The sequence below is a fragment of the Pleurodeles waltl genome, chromosome 12, assembly GCF_031143425.1.
Source record: "Pleurodeles waltl isolate 20211129_DDA chromosome 12, aPleWal1.hap1.20221129, whole genome shotgun sequence".
Taxonomy (NCBI): domain Eukaryota; kingdom Metazoa; phylum Chordata; class Amphibia; order Caudata; family Salamandridae; genus Pleurodeles; species Pleurodeles waltl.
The window spans coordinates 620,635,278-620,654,613 of NC_090451.1; the positions used below are offsets into that span (position 1 = coordinate 620,635,278).

Genomic DNA, 19,336 nt, shown 5'->3' on the forward strand with positions numbered 1-19,336 from the left:
TCAGCGAGGCAGGCCTATGTCATGGGGCACACGCATGATTCGTGTTAGAAATGGGGTCTCTGGCTGGCAATCAGTTTGCACTCTGTCCAAGCAGGGACCCTCACTCTAGTCAGAGTAATCAAGATACACACCTAGGATAACCCCTGCTCACCCCCTTGGTAGCTTGGCACAAGTAGGCAGGCTTATTTCAGAGGCAATGTGTAAAGTATTTGTACCAACACACACAGTAATACAGGGAAAACACTACAAAATGGACACCACACCAGTTTAGAAAAATAGCCAATATTTATTTAAATCAAACAAGACCAACATGACAAAATTCCAACATACACAAGACAAGTTATGCTTTTTTTTAAAGTAAAAAGAGTCTTACTCCTTAGAAAACAATGGAAATGTTGTTATACAAAGTACCTGGTTTGCATCAAAAATAAAATTGCATGGGCAAGCGTGCGTCGGAAAAGTCAGCAATGCGTTGATCCCTTACTCGCAAGTGAGGCGTGCGTTGTTTCTTCTCTAGTCGGATAGGTGATGTGTCTTTTTGTCTCCTGCAAGAGTGATACGTCGATTTCCGTACGAGGCAACTCGGATCCGCTGAGGTTCACACTGATTTTGACGCCCAGCGATGATGCGTGCAAAATCTGGCCCCACGGTGATGGAATACTGCGCTGCGTGTGGTTTGGGTCGATTTTACCAGCCACAAGCGGGTGTTGTGCCATTTCCCCAGCAGCGATGCAGGTGATGCCCTGATTTCCTAGCCTCCATGCAGGTGAAGTGTCAATTTCAGCCTTGAGGCGGGTGTCTCGTCATTTTTACAGCCGCGTTGCAGGTGTTGCGTCGAAGTTTTCCCCGCACGGCTTCCTGTGGGTGGATTTCAGTCCCTGTTCTATCAGATTCACCTTTCAAGGGCCTAGGGATTGGATAGGGCTCCACTTGGCAGGGCAGGAGGCTCAGCAGAGAGTCCAGTTGCTGGCAGAGGAAGTCCTCAATGGCCCCGAGACTTCAAAACAGGAGGCAAGCTCAGTCCAAGTCCTTGGAGACACTTCACAAGCAGGAATATACTACAAAATCAGGTATTTGTCCTCTGTCAGGCAGAAGCAGCAAATGCAGGCCTACCCAGCAAAGCACAGTCACACACAAAGGGGCAGTACTCCTCTTCAGCTCTTCTCCTGGGCAGAGGTTCCTCTTTGTTTCAGAAGTAATCTAAAAATCTGGGGTTTTGGGTCCACTACTTATACCCCTTTCTGCCTCTGAAGTAGGTAAACTTCAAATGAAAGTCTCTGTTGTTCACAAGATCCTGCCTTGCCCAGACCTGGCCCCAAACACACACCAGGGGATTGGAGACTGCATTGTGTTAGGGCAGGCACAGCCCATTCAGGTGTGTCAGATCCTCCACACACTCTAGCCCAGATGGCCCATCAATATGCAGGCTACACCCCAGCTCCCTTTGTTTCACTGTCAAGTGGATATTCACAAATAACAAGCAGGTAGAGTCACAGAATAGTATAGGCAAGAAAATGCCAATTTTCTAAAAGTGGCATTTTCAAACAGACAATTTAAAAACCAACTTTACCAAAAGATGTATTTTTAGATTGTGAGTTCAGAGACCTCAAACTCCACATCACTATCTGCTCACAAAGGGAAACTGCACCTAAAAAAAGTTATTTAAAGGCAGCCCCTATGTTAACCTATGAGAGAGATAGGCCATGCAACAGTGAAAAGATAATTTGGACAGTATTTCACTGGTAGGACATGTAAAACACATCAGTACATCTTACCTTTAACATACACTACACCCTACCCATGGGGTGACTACCTAGGGCCTACCTTAGGGGTGGCTTACATGTATAAAAAGGGACTGGTTGGGCCTGGCAAGTGGCCAGGTTAAATTGGCAGTTTAAAACTGCACACACAGACACTGCAGTGGCAGGTCTGAGCCATGTTTACAGGGCTACTCATATGGGTGGCACAATCAGTGCTACAGGCACACTTATAGCATTTGATTTACAGGCCCTGGGCACCTCTAGTGCAGTTTACTAGGGGCTTACTAGTAAATCAAATATGCCATTCATGGAAAAGCCAATTACCCAGGGAGCACTTGCACTTTAGCACTGATTAGCAGTGGTAAAGTGCCCAGAGTACCGAAACCAGCAAATACTGAGTCCAGCACACAGTCAAAACATGGGAAGCAGAGGCAAATAAGACAGGGGAGAGTACGCCAAGGATGCCAGGTCTAACAATTCATGTTCGCCTATGACAATAAAATCTGCATTAGAGATCCAGGCACCAACACAGTTGGGCTCTCATGGCAGGGGTACACGTCTCTCACCATTCAGAGGATTTTTCCATCCCAACAATATGTATGTGTGTTTATTTAAGTATATATTTATATTCAGTATTAAGTATTGGTCAGATGCATTTAACTAACATTACATTTGTGGAATATATTAAAATATTTAAGATTTACTACTTTAAACTATATATAAATTAAGAAGCGATACTTTTGTATGTTTTTAACAATATTTGTGTGAAACAATATTTTTTTCATTTTTGTACTTATCATAAGAAAGACAGGGAAACAAGATTTGTGTAAATGATATTTTGACACAATATTTCTGTTACACTGTATTGTTGATTATGATATTGTGTCAGTGATTCACAGGTACCAGCTATGTTTTGCTAGGTGGCAGTGGATGAAACTGGATGGTGGTCAGGTCATGCAATACTGGCTCATTCAGAGGAAGAGGAAAGGCCTCAGTACACCAGGAACAAAGGAAGCAGGATTCATGTTTATGTGATTTGAAGACCTAAAAACGTTAGTGCCCACAATTTTGCCATGATGAATAACAACTAAAAGGTATTGGACCATGAAAAATCTAGTCAGCCTCCAATTAAAAGTAATCGCCACAAAGAGAACAGACCATCAACTCAATAGTCCTATCTATAGGATTAGCTGAAAGAAATCCACCTACCCAACCAGCCACATACACTCCACTTACTCATGCATGTCCCCTGGGCAATCAACAATATCAACCACGATGTGGGGTCTGCCAAGACCCCACAGCAGATTTCAACACTTAGTTGATACTGAATAAGCTGAGGTCAAAGATCTGCACCACTACTTTGAACCCTAAAAAGACAACTTTAAGACTTCAGCCTCAAATGTGTTTGTACAGTTGGTCACATGGCCCACATCCCCACTGCAACACAAGTCCAGTGAAAAATAACATCCAGCACAAAACCAAAGGCATTAGACAGGTTCATTTTAGTCCTCAGACATTCCCCTGGGAGCATCCCGTGTGCAAACCTTAACCAAAGGCCCAAATGTTTGTATCCAAATGTGGTACAAAGCCAAGTAAGTGATGTGAAACAGTAACATATAAGCCTCGTAACAAGGCATGGTGTGAGGTTTGAGGGTCCCAGTTCACTTACCAGCTTCCTCTCTCATCTCTGGAAGCAAGTAGTTCACTAGGCGTTCGCCTTGCTGTAAGACGGTCTCTGCTCCTAGCTTGATGGCATCCCCAATACTGAGCTGTGTCACGCCACTGACGGTCAGAATCAGTGCAGTCTTAACTTCATCCATGGTGGAGCTGGTCCTCCCCATCATGTTATTCAGTCCGGCCTGAGCCATGTCTCGGAATTCTTCCATCTTCACCACCATTTTGTCTGTTAGGTCAAGTGTTACCTAGGAGTGAAATGAGCACGGGGTGAATGCAGAAGCCAAGAAAAAAATGAATGTAGTCCAGTGGAGATGGATGCCATTTGTGATTTTGTAGGAAGAGGCCACGTTAAAAATATATACTAGAGGACCACTGTTGATTTGAACAATCGGTGCTGGTCAGGGGAGTCATGAACACTCACTTTATCAACGTGAGCTGGGAGCTGGTGCCACCTGGCATTCCTGATTAATATAAAACATGTAATTTCTTCTTTTTACTTTGATCAGTCTGCTGACCTCCATTCAGAAGCTCATAAATACCATTTTACGATGCCTATGTGGTGGAGGTGTGGGCCGAAGAGGGTTGGGGGAGATGGATGAATGGATGGATGAATGGATGGATATATTGATGGATGAGACAGGTAGCAGGATGAAAACAAGGGAGGACTGATGGTTGACTGAAACTAGGGATGTTTGGTGGAGGGATAAAAATACTGAACTAAGGATCAATAGAAGGATAGAAGGAAAAAAGAAGAGTATGAACGAAAGAAAAAAGACAAATAGTGTTTGACGAATCAGAAGAAGGAAACAAGATTGAAAGAAGGATGAAGAGAAGAAAGGAAATTTCAGAATTGCCTTGTGGAGAGCAATCTCCTGAATGACTGCTGAGCTTGCTTGCCGCAAATGCTCGCTCTGTTGCTATTTGTGATATGGGTCAAAGTGGGGATTATTTTTCAGGTTGCACCCTCATTGGTGGTGGTAAAGGGTTCAAGGTACGAAACCGTGCCAGGACAATTGTTGTGGCCTGTTTTCTTTCACACTATACACCTCTGTTAGGGCTCACTTCCGTGGGGAAATGGGACACCTGCCATATAGAAACATATACAATGTTTGTCTCTAAAGTTTTGCCGATGAAAGCTTACCATACAGAGTAACATACAGAGATGTTAAGGAAAAATGGGCAACTGTCCAGGGCCCCCACTTTCTCTCAATCACACTTGTCGCTACTCTACCTCTCCCATGACCTCACATCTCTCTTCCATTCTCTGTTGGAGCCTCTAATCTCTTCTTCTGTAACCTCTGCCTCAACTGTCGGCACCACACAATACGGTTTCCATCTCTGCTCCCTTTTCTTCTCCTTCATCTACTTCATCTCCTTCAATCTGATCCCTCTCCTTTGCTCACCTCTCTAGCTATTTGTTAATTTTCTGTGCCTCACTTCTCCTCTATTTCATGCCTCTACCTCACCTCTCAAGTTACGACACCATTGGTTTCCTACCTTATCTCTCCAACTTCTTCACCTTCTTCCCATCTTGGTTTCCTCTATCTCACCTCTTTCACTAACGTATGCCTTTCGGTCTGCGGCAGGTTGGGCTGGACTGTTCCCATGGGAACAGGGTGAAGACTGATTTGCATATGGCTGGGTCCAAACTGCTGTGGCATGGTGAGCAAAACAATGATGGATTAAACCCAGATTTGTGACAGGGAGTGTTAGAAAAGTTTCAGCACTCCGCCCATCATCCTTTTGTGTTGCTAAAGCCACTAAGACACAAGCCTGCCCTGACCAGGGGTCTGCAGGGGTACCAGCCAGAATTCGAGATTTCAATCCATTGGTATCCGAGCATCAAATTCTGTCAATCAGTAATGAGGGTCTATGCGTAAGAGAGGTCCAGGCCCAAGGCAGGGAGTGCAGCGTAGACTGAGGCCCCTATCCTACATCACTGCAGCTCCAGTGAGTAGTGTGTGCAAGCAGGCTCTAAGCCCCGTACGTTCTTTACACTGCGTTTGTGATGCCATCTATGTTTGCTGTGGTCATCCGCTGCCACACTAGCTCACTCTACCACACTCCCACCGTAATGGATCAAGTGCGCTCCGCGTTATGGCGCATACTAGCTGAGGGCCACAAGAGATGTACACTCTGTGCTCTAGTACCGTTGAAGGAAGGTGTGGGTAGCAGGAGACTAGCTTGTTCACTTGGGGGTCGCTTCCTCTTTAAGACACTCCTAAAGCACTACAATAGTATGAAAGTTCTGCTGGTTTGAGTTCTGTGCTAGACACTAAAAAAAAACTATGGGACTTCACATACCCTTTTTTTCCTGGATGCTGCGGGGGAGGGCTAATGCATCATGGTGACAGGCAGGTAACAGGCAGAGTTGGTATACTAGAAACTGCAGCAATTTTCAGAAGGGCTACATTTATGCTTAGTAATAGTGTTTTTATGTAGAAAGCAATTATTTAGGAAAAGAGTGAAAAGTCTGCACTGCGCATCGTGTTTGGCACTGCAATGATCAAATAGCCATGTTATTATTCAAAAAATATTGCAAGTCAAATAAACTGGAGTAAATGCGTGGCATGGCTTCCTTGAGAAGGCACATGTGCAACACAGCAATTAGCCAAATCTGTTGCCCCCTCACATTTGCACAGCTGGCTTCAGTGCTAGTAAATGAATGCTACAACAGAGAATTCATTAGTAGTGATCAACCTGTCCTCGACATTGCGAAGGCTCTTCTTGGCAGCCAAGCTGATGCCGCGTGGGCAGATTCTGGACAAGCAAGGGGTCATCGCTCACCTACACAATGGCAATTTAAGAAACAGAAACAGTGCCTCCCACAGGGCTGACTGGAGGATAAAAGGCACTAATGTGACAAGGGCTTTTGTATTGCTTCAAACTGTTCCTTAAAGTTATTTACCCCCGTTCAAAAGACTCATATCCTCAGTGGAGATGTAAGTCTTCAAAAAGGCAAGGACGATTTACCAAATGTAATCCCATTTACGTCAATTAAGGGTTAGAATTAGCATTAAATTTAGGTTCATATACTCTAGTCCTCGCTGCACCACCAAGCCTCACCATGAAAGTACCAGTATATTGACTGAGTGCCCTTTCAAAGCCTATGGGTTTTTAGTAAATTTCAGTGCAAACTCAGCGGTAAAATACACTTGAAGATCGACTTTTTTCTTTTTTTTCTGGGGGGAAAGGCCCTCAATTCTGCCGAGAAAGTTGGGTTCACTTACTTCACTTGCTGTCATCGATCTAGTTTTGGGTATTGACCAAGGTCGGCAGCTCCAGTGGGACAAGCGTGCTTGAGCTTCCTTACAAAAATTGTGGACCCCTGCAAATACTTTCCTTATTACGCACTGGGGATTTATTTCATGCATTCGACGTCATCTTCAGTATCAGCGGCTCCTTTGTAAAAGGAGCAGCCCCTGCACATGTGGGCATACTGAAGGTAATATGAAGGCCCACAGCATTTGTAATTGCAATTGAATTTATATTGCACTTCCTAGCCCTGATGAGATGTTGCAGTGCTTCGCAAGAAATCGCGAGCTACTTGGGAACTCAGAGTTAGTGGTAGTCGACTGGTTTTTTCTCTTCTTTGTAAGTTAGTTATTCTTGTGCTGTCAGAAATCTCAAGCATTTACTGCCAGTTTTGTGACAGAAGTAGATAATCGCTGGAAGGAGCTCCCCAAGCAGGTCTTGGTTGGGGCGCAGGAGCAGGGAGTTTGAGCTTCACTAGAGTGTGGCATATGTCCTATACCTTTGTAATTGTCGCTGGTGAATCCCCAGGCGAGTAACTATGTAGATCCAAGAAAAAAAAGGAAGGTTTACAAGCTGTTGTCACTAGATGTGGGTGAGCCACTAAAATCTCAAGCAAGGCTTGGGCCAAATGCCTGGCTCTGACTCCGGCCCAGCTTGAGGTACTTTTAGAACCTAAAGCCCGAAACAATCCGTGCTTTCACGGCAGGCGATATGGCCTGGTGGTTCCATCTACCGAATACCGATTAGGTATCATCCAGAGATGGGCTTCAATGATGGCCTCAGCTCATTTTCCTCTGGATCCAGTCAAAAATTCCTTGTGTTGGAAAAACAAGTAAACATGTAAAATTTTCAGTGTTAGGGGTGGGTGATAAATTCCATTCTGCCAGCGGAGCTGGCTGAGTTTTGGCCACTTCGCATTAGACTTGTAATGCAGAGTTCCAGCCAAACTCAGCCAACCACTGAGTGCTGGAGTTTTTTCTTGCATGCAGCTCCCCAGCGGTAGGTTGGCAAGCAAGAATTAGTGTTTCCTAGCGTGATTTTCAGGCACTAGGAGGACACCCGGTGAGAGTTTCTCAATGCGAACGGTCACGGCGATTGCAACCATTTGTGGTGAAAAAGCAGCAGCTTGAGTAGAAAATCTACTTGAGCGGCAGAAAAATCAACTCGAGCAGCAGCGTGCTCTGGTGTGTCGTGTGGTGCAGTTCGCACTGATTTTTCAGCATGGAACGAGCTGCCGTTGCAAAAAAAACACCGGAAGCAGCACGACGTGCCGATTTTGCCCATTCACGGAATCTAGCAGCGTTTTAATGTAACTCCACTGATTTCCGCAAAGTGAAACTCCACGCGTTCCACCCACCCCTACTCTCAGTCTGTTGTGAATCACTGTTATGACCTTGTACATAAGTAAAACTGTCTAAAATAAAATGTGAAATCTGTCTGACTTTATCTTATCCTCCAGGAATTAAGCACAAAGCATTAACCTTTGTTGCCAGAAAGAGATACCCGTCCACTGGCTGAATTATGTGGCGTGAAACTGGAAAATTTGAGCATAGTCTCAACTTCCCTCCCTGGCCAGGGTGCCTGCGCATAGGCAAATACTTTATTTCACCGAACATTATTTTTGTTCATTCTCACATATGAGAGCAGCTCCATATACGTGTGTCCAGGATGAACGATTTACAAAAAACTGTTTTGTATTTGATTTAATCGATTACAAGTTACGCAACCTGTATGGTACACGACAACCGACTTTTCCTCTTAGTTCACTAGTAACATTGTCATGCAGTGAGTGTTGCAGAAGGAATGTTGCCCAGTTCATTTCCCTCAGTTCATGTTTAAAGTTCTCACTATTAATAAATAACTTTCAGTTAATCTGACGTACTAAGTCGAAACGTTTCCGCGTGCTAAATAGTACAATTCCTTGAATCTTTAAGACAACTTATCATATTCTTACATGATCTTTGTTAAATGATTTACAAGTCAAATATTTTCGGGGCTCGGCCCTTGCACGGGCGCTTAGAGCCGGAGCCGACCCTGGGCGCAGCTCTCCTTGTTAAGTTGTCGGCTCGCCCAGCTCTAGTTGTAACACACATGGCGGGAGCCTCCATCGGACGAGATGGGTCAGCAGCCTTAGGTCGCCGACCAGTGGCCGCACGATATTAGTCGTTTGGAAGATTGTTATGAAACGTTGACGAAAGGGAGATTAAACATAGTATGGTGGGGACATCTAGTGGTTAACGGAAGGTCATACAGTAAGTAGACTCTGCTGAGGATCTCGTGGACGTCCGCCCTGGGTATATTTTATACCTGTTGCCGATTCCAGCGGAGGATCTCCGGAATCTTGCATTTAATCGTCCTTCGGCCTCTGCAGACTGGAAATAGGACCCCTAATGCCCCGCATGAGCAGAAACCGTGTTCTGATCCAAACATTCTTAGCAATATTAAGACTATCTCATTACTGCTATAAGTAGCTAAAAAGGATGAATAGGTAGTCAGCTGATGGGTGCATCAGCTCTAATAGTAAAGATGCCACCTAGGCCACAATGTAGTGTCTAATTTCAGACGATGTTTACCTGTGCACGGCAGCAGTACTTATTTCTCAACACCGACACTAACTAACTACTACATGACACAGAGGTTAACCAGGTTTCTGTGCTTAATCCACTCAGAACCACCGCTGATCAAGCCCTGGGCGCCACTCTGACTTTTCTTGACCTCTGTGGCCTTTGATTCAGTGTCTGTTACAACATCCTTGACCCCTGTGCCTGATGGCAGGTCTTAGGCCCTTGCCTGGATATTCTATGCTGTCATGATGCACCCAAGCGGTTACTCTGTCAAGTGGCATCACGTTGGACCCCCCCACAAACTGTATTGTTCCGTAGGGCAAGCCTTTAATCCCAACTCTTTATAATCATTACATGTCTCCGCTGGCCTTCTTGATTAAGTATGCTGGCCTTTCCTTTGTGGCATACGCAGGTGACACCAAGATGTTCTTCAGACACAACATTAGTGTTTAAGTTCCCACATCGATTTACGTAAACGCATGATCGCCATCCCTCAGTGGATGAACCAAGCAACATGGGTCATCACGCCTGATTGAGTAGTGTCTTTCTGAGCTGGTCCCATTTATACATATAGAAGATTGTGACTCACTATTTTAAGGAATGTTCAGTAGCTACTACTATAAAGAAGGTCTGGATTGGCTCACTCCTGAAGAAAGATTTTGAAGAAGAATGGATGCCCTCTAAGTATCACTTCATCTTTAATATCCCCAATCACAGCAACTTCAGAAGTACATTGAAAACTCTGGCATTCCAGTGGACAGGCAATCAGGAATCCGACCACACAGGGGCACAGGGTCTGCCCTGATTAATGTTAAGTCAACTTTCCTTGCTATCGTAGGTCCTTGCTATGGACCCCTCCAGGCCTCTGACACCACTGACTGACCTAAGCAACTAGAAAGACTTGCTGAAATGGTGAGTGTGCTAAAGAAGGAGCTAAGTTAGAGGGAATCTTTTTTGTCTGACCGGAAAAGCAGAGTGGTGACTGATCTGTGCCAAGCTGAGACCATAATGGTTACCCAAGGCCCCTGCCTATCTCCACTATTTAAAAAAATAAATTCATGTACAACCATTGCATGACTTTTTGAATACTATGATGATGGATTTGCGCTGCTATGCAGATGATACTCAGATAGTGTAGCAAACTAGTCCTACACATTTAGGTCACCATTTTTTTTTTGCTTTTGGCTACCCGTTTTTTTACCTTTACTTTGGGTAAGTCTCACACCTACTCGAGTCCTATTCGCTATGAATTCACAGTAATTGGACTGTGCGTGTTTACCACCAGTGTCCAGTGTTTTAAGATAAAGCTGTTGGGGTGCATCTTAGGGAAGAGCCACTGGGCTGGTTAGAGGTGAACATGTGTGCACATGCATGTGAGCACTTCTGCTGGCTGTACATAAGAGTAGAGTTATGCGCAGTATGGTAATGGCACACAGGTAGACTGGCACCGAAGGAACTCTGCAAAGATTGGTGCAGAGCCAGGGTAGTCCTTATAATATTAGTGGGCATTCATAGATAGGCCATTATGGCTTACTTGAACATCTGTAGTGAATTCACTGTATTATACATATAGGTGAATTCTGCCCTAGAGAGTAGTTTCTCTCCATTTAGGCTTACACTGTCCAGCAAGGTGTCAAACTGGGGTAAAACATGCACTCAGTTTAATTTTTCAGTTTCCAACATACTAAATCCATATTTTATTGGAATTCGGTAATTATCATATTTGGCTCAGCTCGTAATCAGATTTCAAACTCTGCCCTCACCTATTGGGTCAAGTTACTTACTCTGCTCCCCAGCAGAGGGAATAAAAGACTCTCGACACAAAAAGAGCAATAATTAGCAGTTGATTCTTCCTGGTAACAGAAGCAGTATGTGGGGAAACCTGCATCTTATAATTAACTTGTCACACTGCACCTAAGCCGGTACAGCCCTAGCCCACTAGAACAAAAATAGAACAAAGAGGAAGGACCTGACCTCTTCAGCCAACAGAGGAGGGGCTTGTCTTTTACATTTTGGTGATAAGGCAGTGATGTCAGCTTGGGGCAGAGCTGAAGCCCTCACAGGAGCTCTTTTCAGAGGTAATTTGAAGCCACCACGTAGGACTGTCCCAGAATACAGTGCAGGAGGGTTGGAGCAAGAATGGAGGGATGAAGGGGCATCCTACGATCGGACAGATGTGCATGGCATCTAGATGTTTCCACCTCCACGATGGTGGAAAGGATGCCCAGCTGGAAGAATAGGCCACCTGATGACCTGCAAGGATGGACCAACGACTTTGACTCCAGCTGAACCCAAGAACTAGGGTGGGTCTCTCCAGAGACAGCAGCTCTGGTCCCTTATGCCCCCAGAGGACCAGTTGGGGGAATGACCTTGCGCCTTGAGACCCTCACGGGTGAGTAGCGCGCTTTATAAATGTTTTTGATTTAATTTGAATGACCTTGGCTTCACAACCCTCCGAAAGGTGCTCTACAAGACAGCCAGGAGGCTCTGGGGCCCGTGGAGTGCCTGCAGGAGGGTGTTCTGCTCACTAGTTGCAAAGGGGCTGCACAAGATGCCCCCGTGAGCAGGTGAAGAGCACCAGGAGCCAGACATAGGAGAAGGTGGTGCAAGGAACCAGCAAAACCAGCTCTGTGCAGAATGTGGCCCTTTAGAGGCCAGGGGGCCTCTTGAAAGTGCTCCTGGTGACTTGGACTGGTCAAAAGGAGCAACATGAGCCAAAGGTGATATAAACTAGCCAAACAAGGCCGGAGATCTGCATACATAAAAATGTGCTCTTTTAAAATTGTAAGACGTGAAGAAAAAAAGGAGCTGAGCACTCTGCTGCATCTTAATAGACCACACCCTGGAGGCCATGGTCTGGGGTCGGCACATTGCGGTTTGTTTTTTTCCACAAGAAGAGGGGCTTGCAGGGACCAGCCGCCCTCTCCCCCCAAGCTAGCCACCTTTTGGCCCTGGGGACCCGATTTCCAGGGCCCTCTGCAGTTCAGGATGTTACAAGGGACCCCATCACCCTAGGGCAAAGAAGAAACGCATGCGGCTAGGGTTAGTGCAAGCATTCCCTTCCTGCCGTCAGGACCACATCCCCTGGGGCAGGGATCACTTCCCTGGGCACATGCTGGAGGCAGAGTTACAGAAGGCTGTACACCCAAACTCATACTAAAAAGGAGAAATCGAAACAAGGGGATTGTGTCTGCAGACGTTAACATAGAAAGCAAATTCACATATTACTTATTCAATACTCTGGCAGGGAGTGTTCCATAATACCCTGCAAAGGCTCATTTGCATGGCCTGTTTTATTTCTGTGGTGCCCCAAAATGGGCAGGAACACCACCTAATTCTACCAATGTGTTGTGGTGGGCTGTAGGAGGTGCAGCAGTAACCCAGGAATGTGTTACACAAACTTGCCCTATGGAAATTACAACACCAAACCATCACTCTTCCCTGCCTCATGGTGCCTCTTTATTAACACTGATTAATAATGAACATTGGAATGCTTATATTTATGATTGAATTTGAATATGATAACTATTGGTCTTAGTTAAATGGCCCTATTGGTCTCAATTGTGGATCCTAACATGATCACTGTTTTAATAATGTGGTGGTACCCTGACAAAGCAAGTGGGCCTGCCTTATTTACTGTATAATGACACATCCTCATACTTATATTGTGTATGCTGCACGTGGTATCAGTGGGATGTATTGTGATTATGGGCTGTAGGACCTACTAGCGGTGAAATACTATATGAGGTATCATCAAATGTAATTCAATCTACCTGATGTATATATTTGTAAATTAAAGGGTATTAATTAGTAGGGTGTGTTTGTGTTTGTAATAAAAGTATGTTTTGCTTTTAAAAGAAAAAGTACTTACTGGGCAGTGATTTACTGAGTGCTGCTATGTGCCAGAGAACTGAGATTGCTAGCCCACACCATCCCCCCTGAGTAGGCATTGGAAGGCTCTGCTTTGCTACCCTGACATAGTCAATAGGTACAATAGGGTACTTGGTTCTATTGCGGACCTATTATTTGTGAAGAACTCATATCATTTGCAAGTAATAAGCCAATTTCTTATAGTTGGTATTTCAACTGCCAAATGATTCTAATTAAAATGGACAGAAGATAGCCAGGGTTGTTGGTGATATTCAAGTGTGGATGAATGATAACTGGTTAGCCTTTCATGCTAAAGGGACTGCATTTCGGCAAGTAACATATGTTAGAATATTGCTCAGTTTCCAAATGAACCTCAGAGGTAAAAACAAAGCAAAGGTCTTAGGATTCTATTTTGATTAATTAAGGATAACGGATGGTCAAGTGAACCAGATCATTCAGTCTACAAACTAGCATCTTAAGCTCCTGCTTTCACAGAGCAAACATTACAAGAGCAATCACCTGCTCTAGAATTGACTATGGAAATGTTCTGCCGGTCTGTGCCATGAAATCAAATATCAAAAAGTTGTAGGTACCACAAAACTCTGCAGTGAGAGTAGTATTCATCTTTCTTATATTTTACATATCTCTGAAACTCATTCAAGCTTATAGTTGCTGTTAGTAGCTTCCAGGATTATGTTTAAAATACTTGTGTGCTGTAATCTTTATATGTGGATGTAACTGCTTAGGTAAACCAGAGACTCGGCTCCTATAGTCCCTAAAGAACCTTTGGATCTGTCGGAAGCAGATTCTGATCCCACCAAAGAGAACACTCCTTATAGAACTCATTCCCTGATTGTATTAGACAAATGCAACAATTTCTACCATTCAGATGAGCTCTAAATACTCCTCTATTTGAATATATACACGGACTGCTAAAGTTAAAAAGCACCCTGCTGGCCTATGGCAGAGGTTCTTAATCTGGGGGCCCATGACAGTTTCAACATCTAATCAGTGGGTCTGCAAAGTGTATATAAATAAACAGGCGAAATTTAAAATTGAGCATTTTGAAATGTTTTATAAATGTGAAGGAATTTAAAATTAGAGACTAAAAATTAAGTTGGTATCCTCAGACTGATTTGTGTGAGTAGTGCAAGTGCATCAAAAAGAGTGTAGTATGGATGATGAGTGGCCTCAACTGAATCTAGAAAAGTTAAAAATCTTCCATTAAAATTAATATTTTGTTTTTTTAAATGTGTTTGTGAATTAAATAAAATATTTCATCTTTTATGTACTTGCTTGATGAATGCCTGTTTCTGTATTTTTAGGACCGGGTCTGTGAGTGTGTGCGCCAGCGCATGCATCTCGCTTGCAAGACTGTTGTGTAAAGTAAAGGGCTTGGAGCCCGCCTGTTGCTCACCATTTGTTGGTTTGAGTGGCACTCTTCTTTATAGCCTCGTAATTCGTCAAGGCAAACCTGGCATCATTTCTATTCCTATTTGTGGAGCAGGGACCAAGCGCCAATTGATTCAACTTAATTAGTGCCCGTCCACTGCTCCTGACGTAATCGAGGTACTATTTTGTTCTTTTTAACTTCTAGTGCCCTGCAAACAGAAGGCTTGTGACTGACAAAAACTTGCCTAGTACAACAAACAAGATTTAAAGTTTTATTTTTTAAAAGCTAACTTTCTTATACTTTTCCAAGTCATCTTTTCTCATTTTCCACTCATGTTTTCTTTTGTTTTTACTCATGGGCGCTCTTCTCAAAAGATGACAACTTGTTTGAAATATTGCAAAGCAACATTGTTTCTTTATTATGCATAATTTCTGAAATGATGCTTTACCACATAATCGTGCAGTACACCCCAATCCACCTCACTCCAATCCACACCAATTCACCCCACTTTACACCCCACAATCCACCCCATTCCAATCCAAACCACTCACCCCAATTCACTCTACTCCAACCCACCCCACTCCAATTCTCCCAACCCACCCCAATCTAATCTGCACCACTCCGATTCGCCCCACTCTAATCAAAAACAATCTGCCCCACTCCAACACAACACAATCTGCCCCACTCCAATCCAAAACAATCTGCCCCACTCCAATGTAAAACAATCTGCCCCACTCCAATGTAAAACAATCTGCCCCACTCCAAAGTGTCCCAAACAATCTGCCCCACTCCAATCCAAAACAAATTGCCCCACTCAGTCCACCTCACTCCAATCTGCCCCACTTTAATGAAAAACAATCTGCCCCAGTCCACTCCGCCACACTCCCATCCGCCCTAATTCAATTCAAAACAATCTGTTTCACACCAATCTGCCCCACCCCAGTCCAAAACAATCTCCCCCACTCCAATCCGCCCCACTCCAGTCCACCCCACTCCTGTCCAAAACAATCTGTCCCACTCCAATCTGCCTCACTCCAATCTGCCTCATTCCAATCCAAAACAATCTGCCCCCTCCAATCTGCCCCACTCTGATCTGCCCAACTTTAATCCAAAACAACCTGCCTCACTCCAATCCAAAACAATATGCCCCACTCCAATCCAGTCCACCTCACCCCAATTCAATCCACCCCACTCCAAAACAGTCAGTCCCCCACCAATCCACCCCACCCCACACACAATCCAATCCACCCCAATCCAGCCCAGTCCAATCTACTCCAATTCAATACACTTCGTCCTAATCAAAATCCCCCCACCCCAATTCACTCAATCCAATCCATCCCACCCAAGTCCTATCCAGCCCACTCCAGTCCAACCCACAGCACTCCAATCCAACCCACCATACTACAATCCAACCCAATCCACACGAGTCCACCCCGCTCCAATCAAGTCCATCACTACCCAATCCACCTCACTCCACTCCAATCCACCAGATTGCAATACAATCCACTTTAATCCACCCCACTCTCATCCACATTATTCCACCATACTCCAGTCCAATCCATCCCCACTCCAAACCACCTAATCTATCCCACTTCAATCCAGTACACCCCTCCCAATCAATCCACCACACATCAATCCAGCCACCCCACACCAATCCAATCCACCCGGCTCAAATCCAACCCACCCCACTCAAATCTAATCCAATCCATCCCACTGCAGCCCACCGTACCCTAGTCCAATCCACCCCACCACATTTCAAACCACCCCACTCCAGTTCAATCCACCTCACTTCAATCTCCCCACCTCACTCCAATCCATCCATTCTATCCCAATCTACCCCACCCCAATTCAGTCCACTCCACTCCAATCAATCCAGTCTGCCCCACTCCAATCCATCCAGCCCACCCCAATTCATTCCACCCCACTTCAATCTAATCCACCCCACCCCTATTGCTCCCATCCAAACCACCTACCCGGATCAAATCTAATCCACCCCACTCGAATTCCACCCCAATCCCTTCCACCTCACCCCATTTCAATCCACCCAACTCCAATCCAATCCAATCCACCCCACACCAATCCAACCCACTCAATCCATCCCACTCTACCACAATCCAATCCACTCTACTCCAATCCTATCCACCCCAGTCCCTCAGTCCACTCCAATGCCCTCCACCATATTGCACCACACTGTACTTCACCCTACAATATTCTCTGCCACTGAACCACTGTACTCTTCTCAACTCTACAACACTCTACTGCTCTTACTCCACTCTACGACATCCCAACAAATCCCCTCTATGGCACTCTACTCCCCCACTCCACTCTGACACTCCAGACCACTAACTTTTAGCCATGCTGAACAGCAGCCACACTGGTGAACAACACAGCAAAACACATTGCCAAAGCCAATAGCTCTTGTATAGGTGAGACCTATTGGCTTCGCCAATGCTTGTTGTGTACTGTTTTGCATGTCAAGTCACTGAAATTGCTTACCCTGGAGTCCCCAGATTATAACAATGACTGAGTAGAGGTTCCCAGACTCCAATAACGACTCAGTGGGATTTCCTGTAGTCCAATAATGACTCACTGAAAGTCCCCCAGATTCTAATAATGGCAAGTTAGGGGTCCACAGAATTCAAAAGGAACCACCGCCCTAGGGTTTTGGAGCTATATAAACATCAATTTGATTTTGATTTGATTTGCTATGATGGCATGCAGCAAATGATGTCTCAAATGTGGGTACTAGAAATGTAACCCCAAGTAGAGGTCCATATCCAGTCACTGCACTTAAAACACATGACACAGGCTGGAAAATTTCTACCTGAATGTCAGACGTTTTCATGTTTAAGTGTGCAAGACCACTCATAGCAGTCTTGCAAAGAAATGAAGTCACCAGAAATGATGGAGGCATCTACATCCTAAATCCGGCAGCTGGTCTGTGAGCATTACAAGCAGTGTTGTACCCGCCTTTGAGTTTTGCGAGATCTAGTGATGGCTATGCATCAGAAATAACATCTTCTGCAGGTCTTTAAGTGGAGCAATAGAATGATGAAGAGGGCGGGTAGAACTCTGCCTTTTTGTACCTGGTGTCTTGTTACTCCCCTACTCTAAATCAGACCATTGGTTGCTTGTTCTTTTTGGTTAAAGATGTGTTTGCATTGAACAGAAATGTGTAACTTAAGTTTCTTGCAAACTCATGCTTATAAACCGTTTATCTAAGTAATTTTCAAAGATAGTTTTGTGCTGTAAAATTGGTGGTAACATTCAAGAAGATCCATGTTCTACTGCATTGAGTTTCACTGGTACAAATTCTACCTGTCAGTCTATCTATGTATCTGTCTATCAATCAAATATATTACTGCTCTACTGTAATGGTGTTGTGGGGTGCACTAAGTACACTTACAGTCATAGATGTCTCTACATCAGCTAACAAAAGTGGGGTTTCCAGATAGACAGTTTTAAAAGTGTAGCATAAAAATTAAGAATAGAAGAGTCAGAAAAGTCAAAACTAGTATTAGTTGGGTCAGTCTACAGTAGTGTTCTTCTGCTAAATGAGTTTAGTTGTACACTATGTTCTGCTTCTTTCATTGTTATACCACAACCGTACTGTAATATGTTCACACAATTAGGGAGTGATGTGATTGTTTTAATATAGTTGACAACTAATTTCACAAGCAGGGAATAATTAGAAAATAAAGAAGTGTTGCTTTATAATGTGACTTCAGGCTTCCTTGTATTAAAATACAATAATTCACCCTGGCGAAATTACTCAAGAGCTCCTATGTTTGAATAGATACTTTTTGAAGAAACACCCACTGAAACACTAAAGTGTACTTTAATTTAAAGAGCAAGATTACAATTCTCATAGACTTGGTGTGTTGTTTTGGCTCCTTGTTCCTCTGGGCCTCTGTTTTTGTGTCTTTTCTCTCCTTGTTTAAATGTATCGTTGGGACATATTAGGCCCAATTCACAAAGGGAAAACCACCAATCACATATTGTAGGGTGTTAGACATACTTACAGTTGAATACACGGGCTTGCTATAATAATTAAGTAAAATAAGAATTACAGGTTTATGACCTGGTTACTCTCTTTTACAACTCTAAGAAAAATCAATGGTGTATTTATCTCAATGTTATAATCCATAAATACTTTATTCATAGACTTTGATCATGCCTACTTCTTCCACGTAAGGTCTCAGATGAGGGCATATATTCAGTCTCCCTAAGGGCCCCCACGTCCGTTACAGAGGCATTTTAAGTTGCATTCATGTTAAGTTTGTTTATAAACGTTGTGAATTACAGATTCTTTGCACACTGTGATTCTTTTAAAACAACATGATTATATCTCAGTGATATTTATGATGTGCATGTTTTCCCCAAAGTACAACAATGCTCTTGATATTTTCTTCATCTAACTCTATATACAGCTTGTAGCATGACAAGATGCAATAGGTATTCACCTATAAAGAATTTAAAATAAAATCTGCTTCTTTCGCTAACAATATTGACTCATGGGTTCAAGAATCTTGAACCAGAAACATTAGTGTAAATTCTGGATCATTTCACTCCCCATTTGAGGAAAGTTTTCTCCAGTTTCAAAAGTTAATTTCCATCACATGTGCCTCAAAAGATCTCTTCCAGCTTTTCACAATGAGTTACTTATATCCAGGGCCACTGCAATTATGTGATTCGCAGCCATGGCGATTTTTGCATAATTATAGATTTTATGCATTCGCCACATAATCCACCATCTGTTGCATAATCTGTAGATTTTAACAAACAAAATGTTTTAAAGCTCAAAAGGTTCAAAAGTT

General features: G+C 43.8%; 1 protein-coding gene across 2 annotated transcripts in view; it reads right to left on the minus strand.

The window, feature by feature from the left end:
* Window positions 1–19,336, minus strand: part of LOC138268376 (perilipin-3-like) — a 335,863-nt gene that overhangs the window by 298,744 nt on the left and 17,783 nt on the right. For both annotated transcript variants that reach the window (XM_069217951.1, XM_069217952.1), the window contains one exon: window positions 3,430–3,682. In XM_069217951.1, coding sequence (XP_069074052.1) covers window positions 3,430–3,682 — 253 coding nt within the window. The remainder of the gene's footprint in view (window positions 1–3,429; window positions 3,683–19,336) is intronic.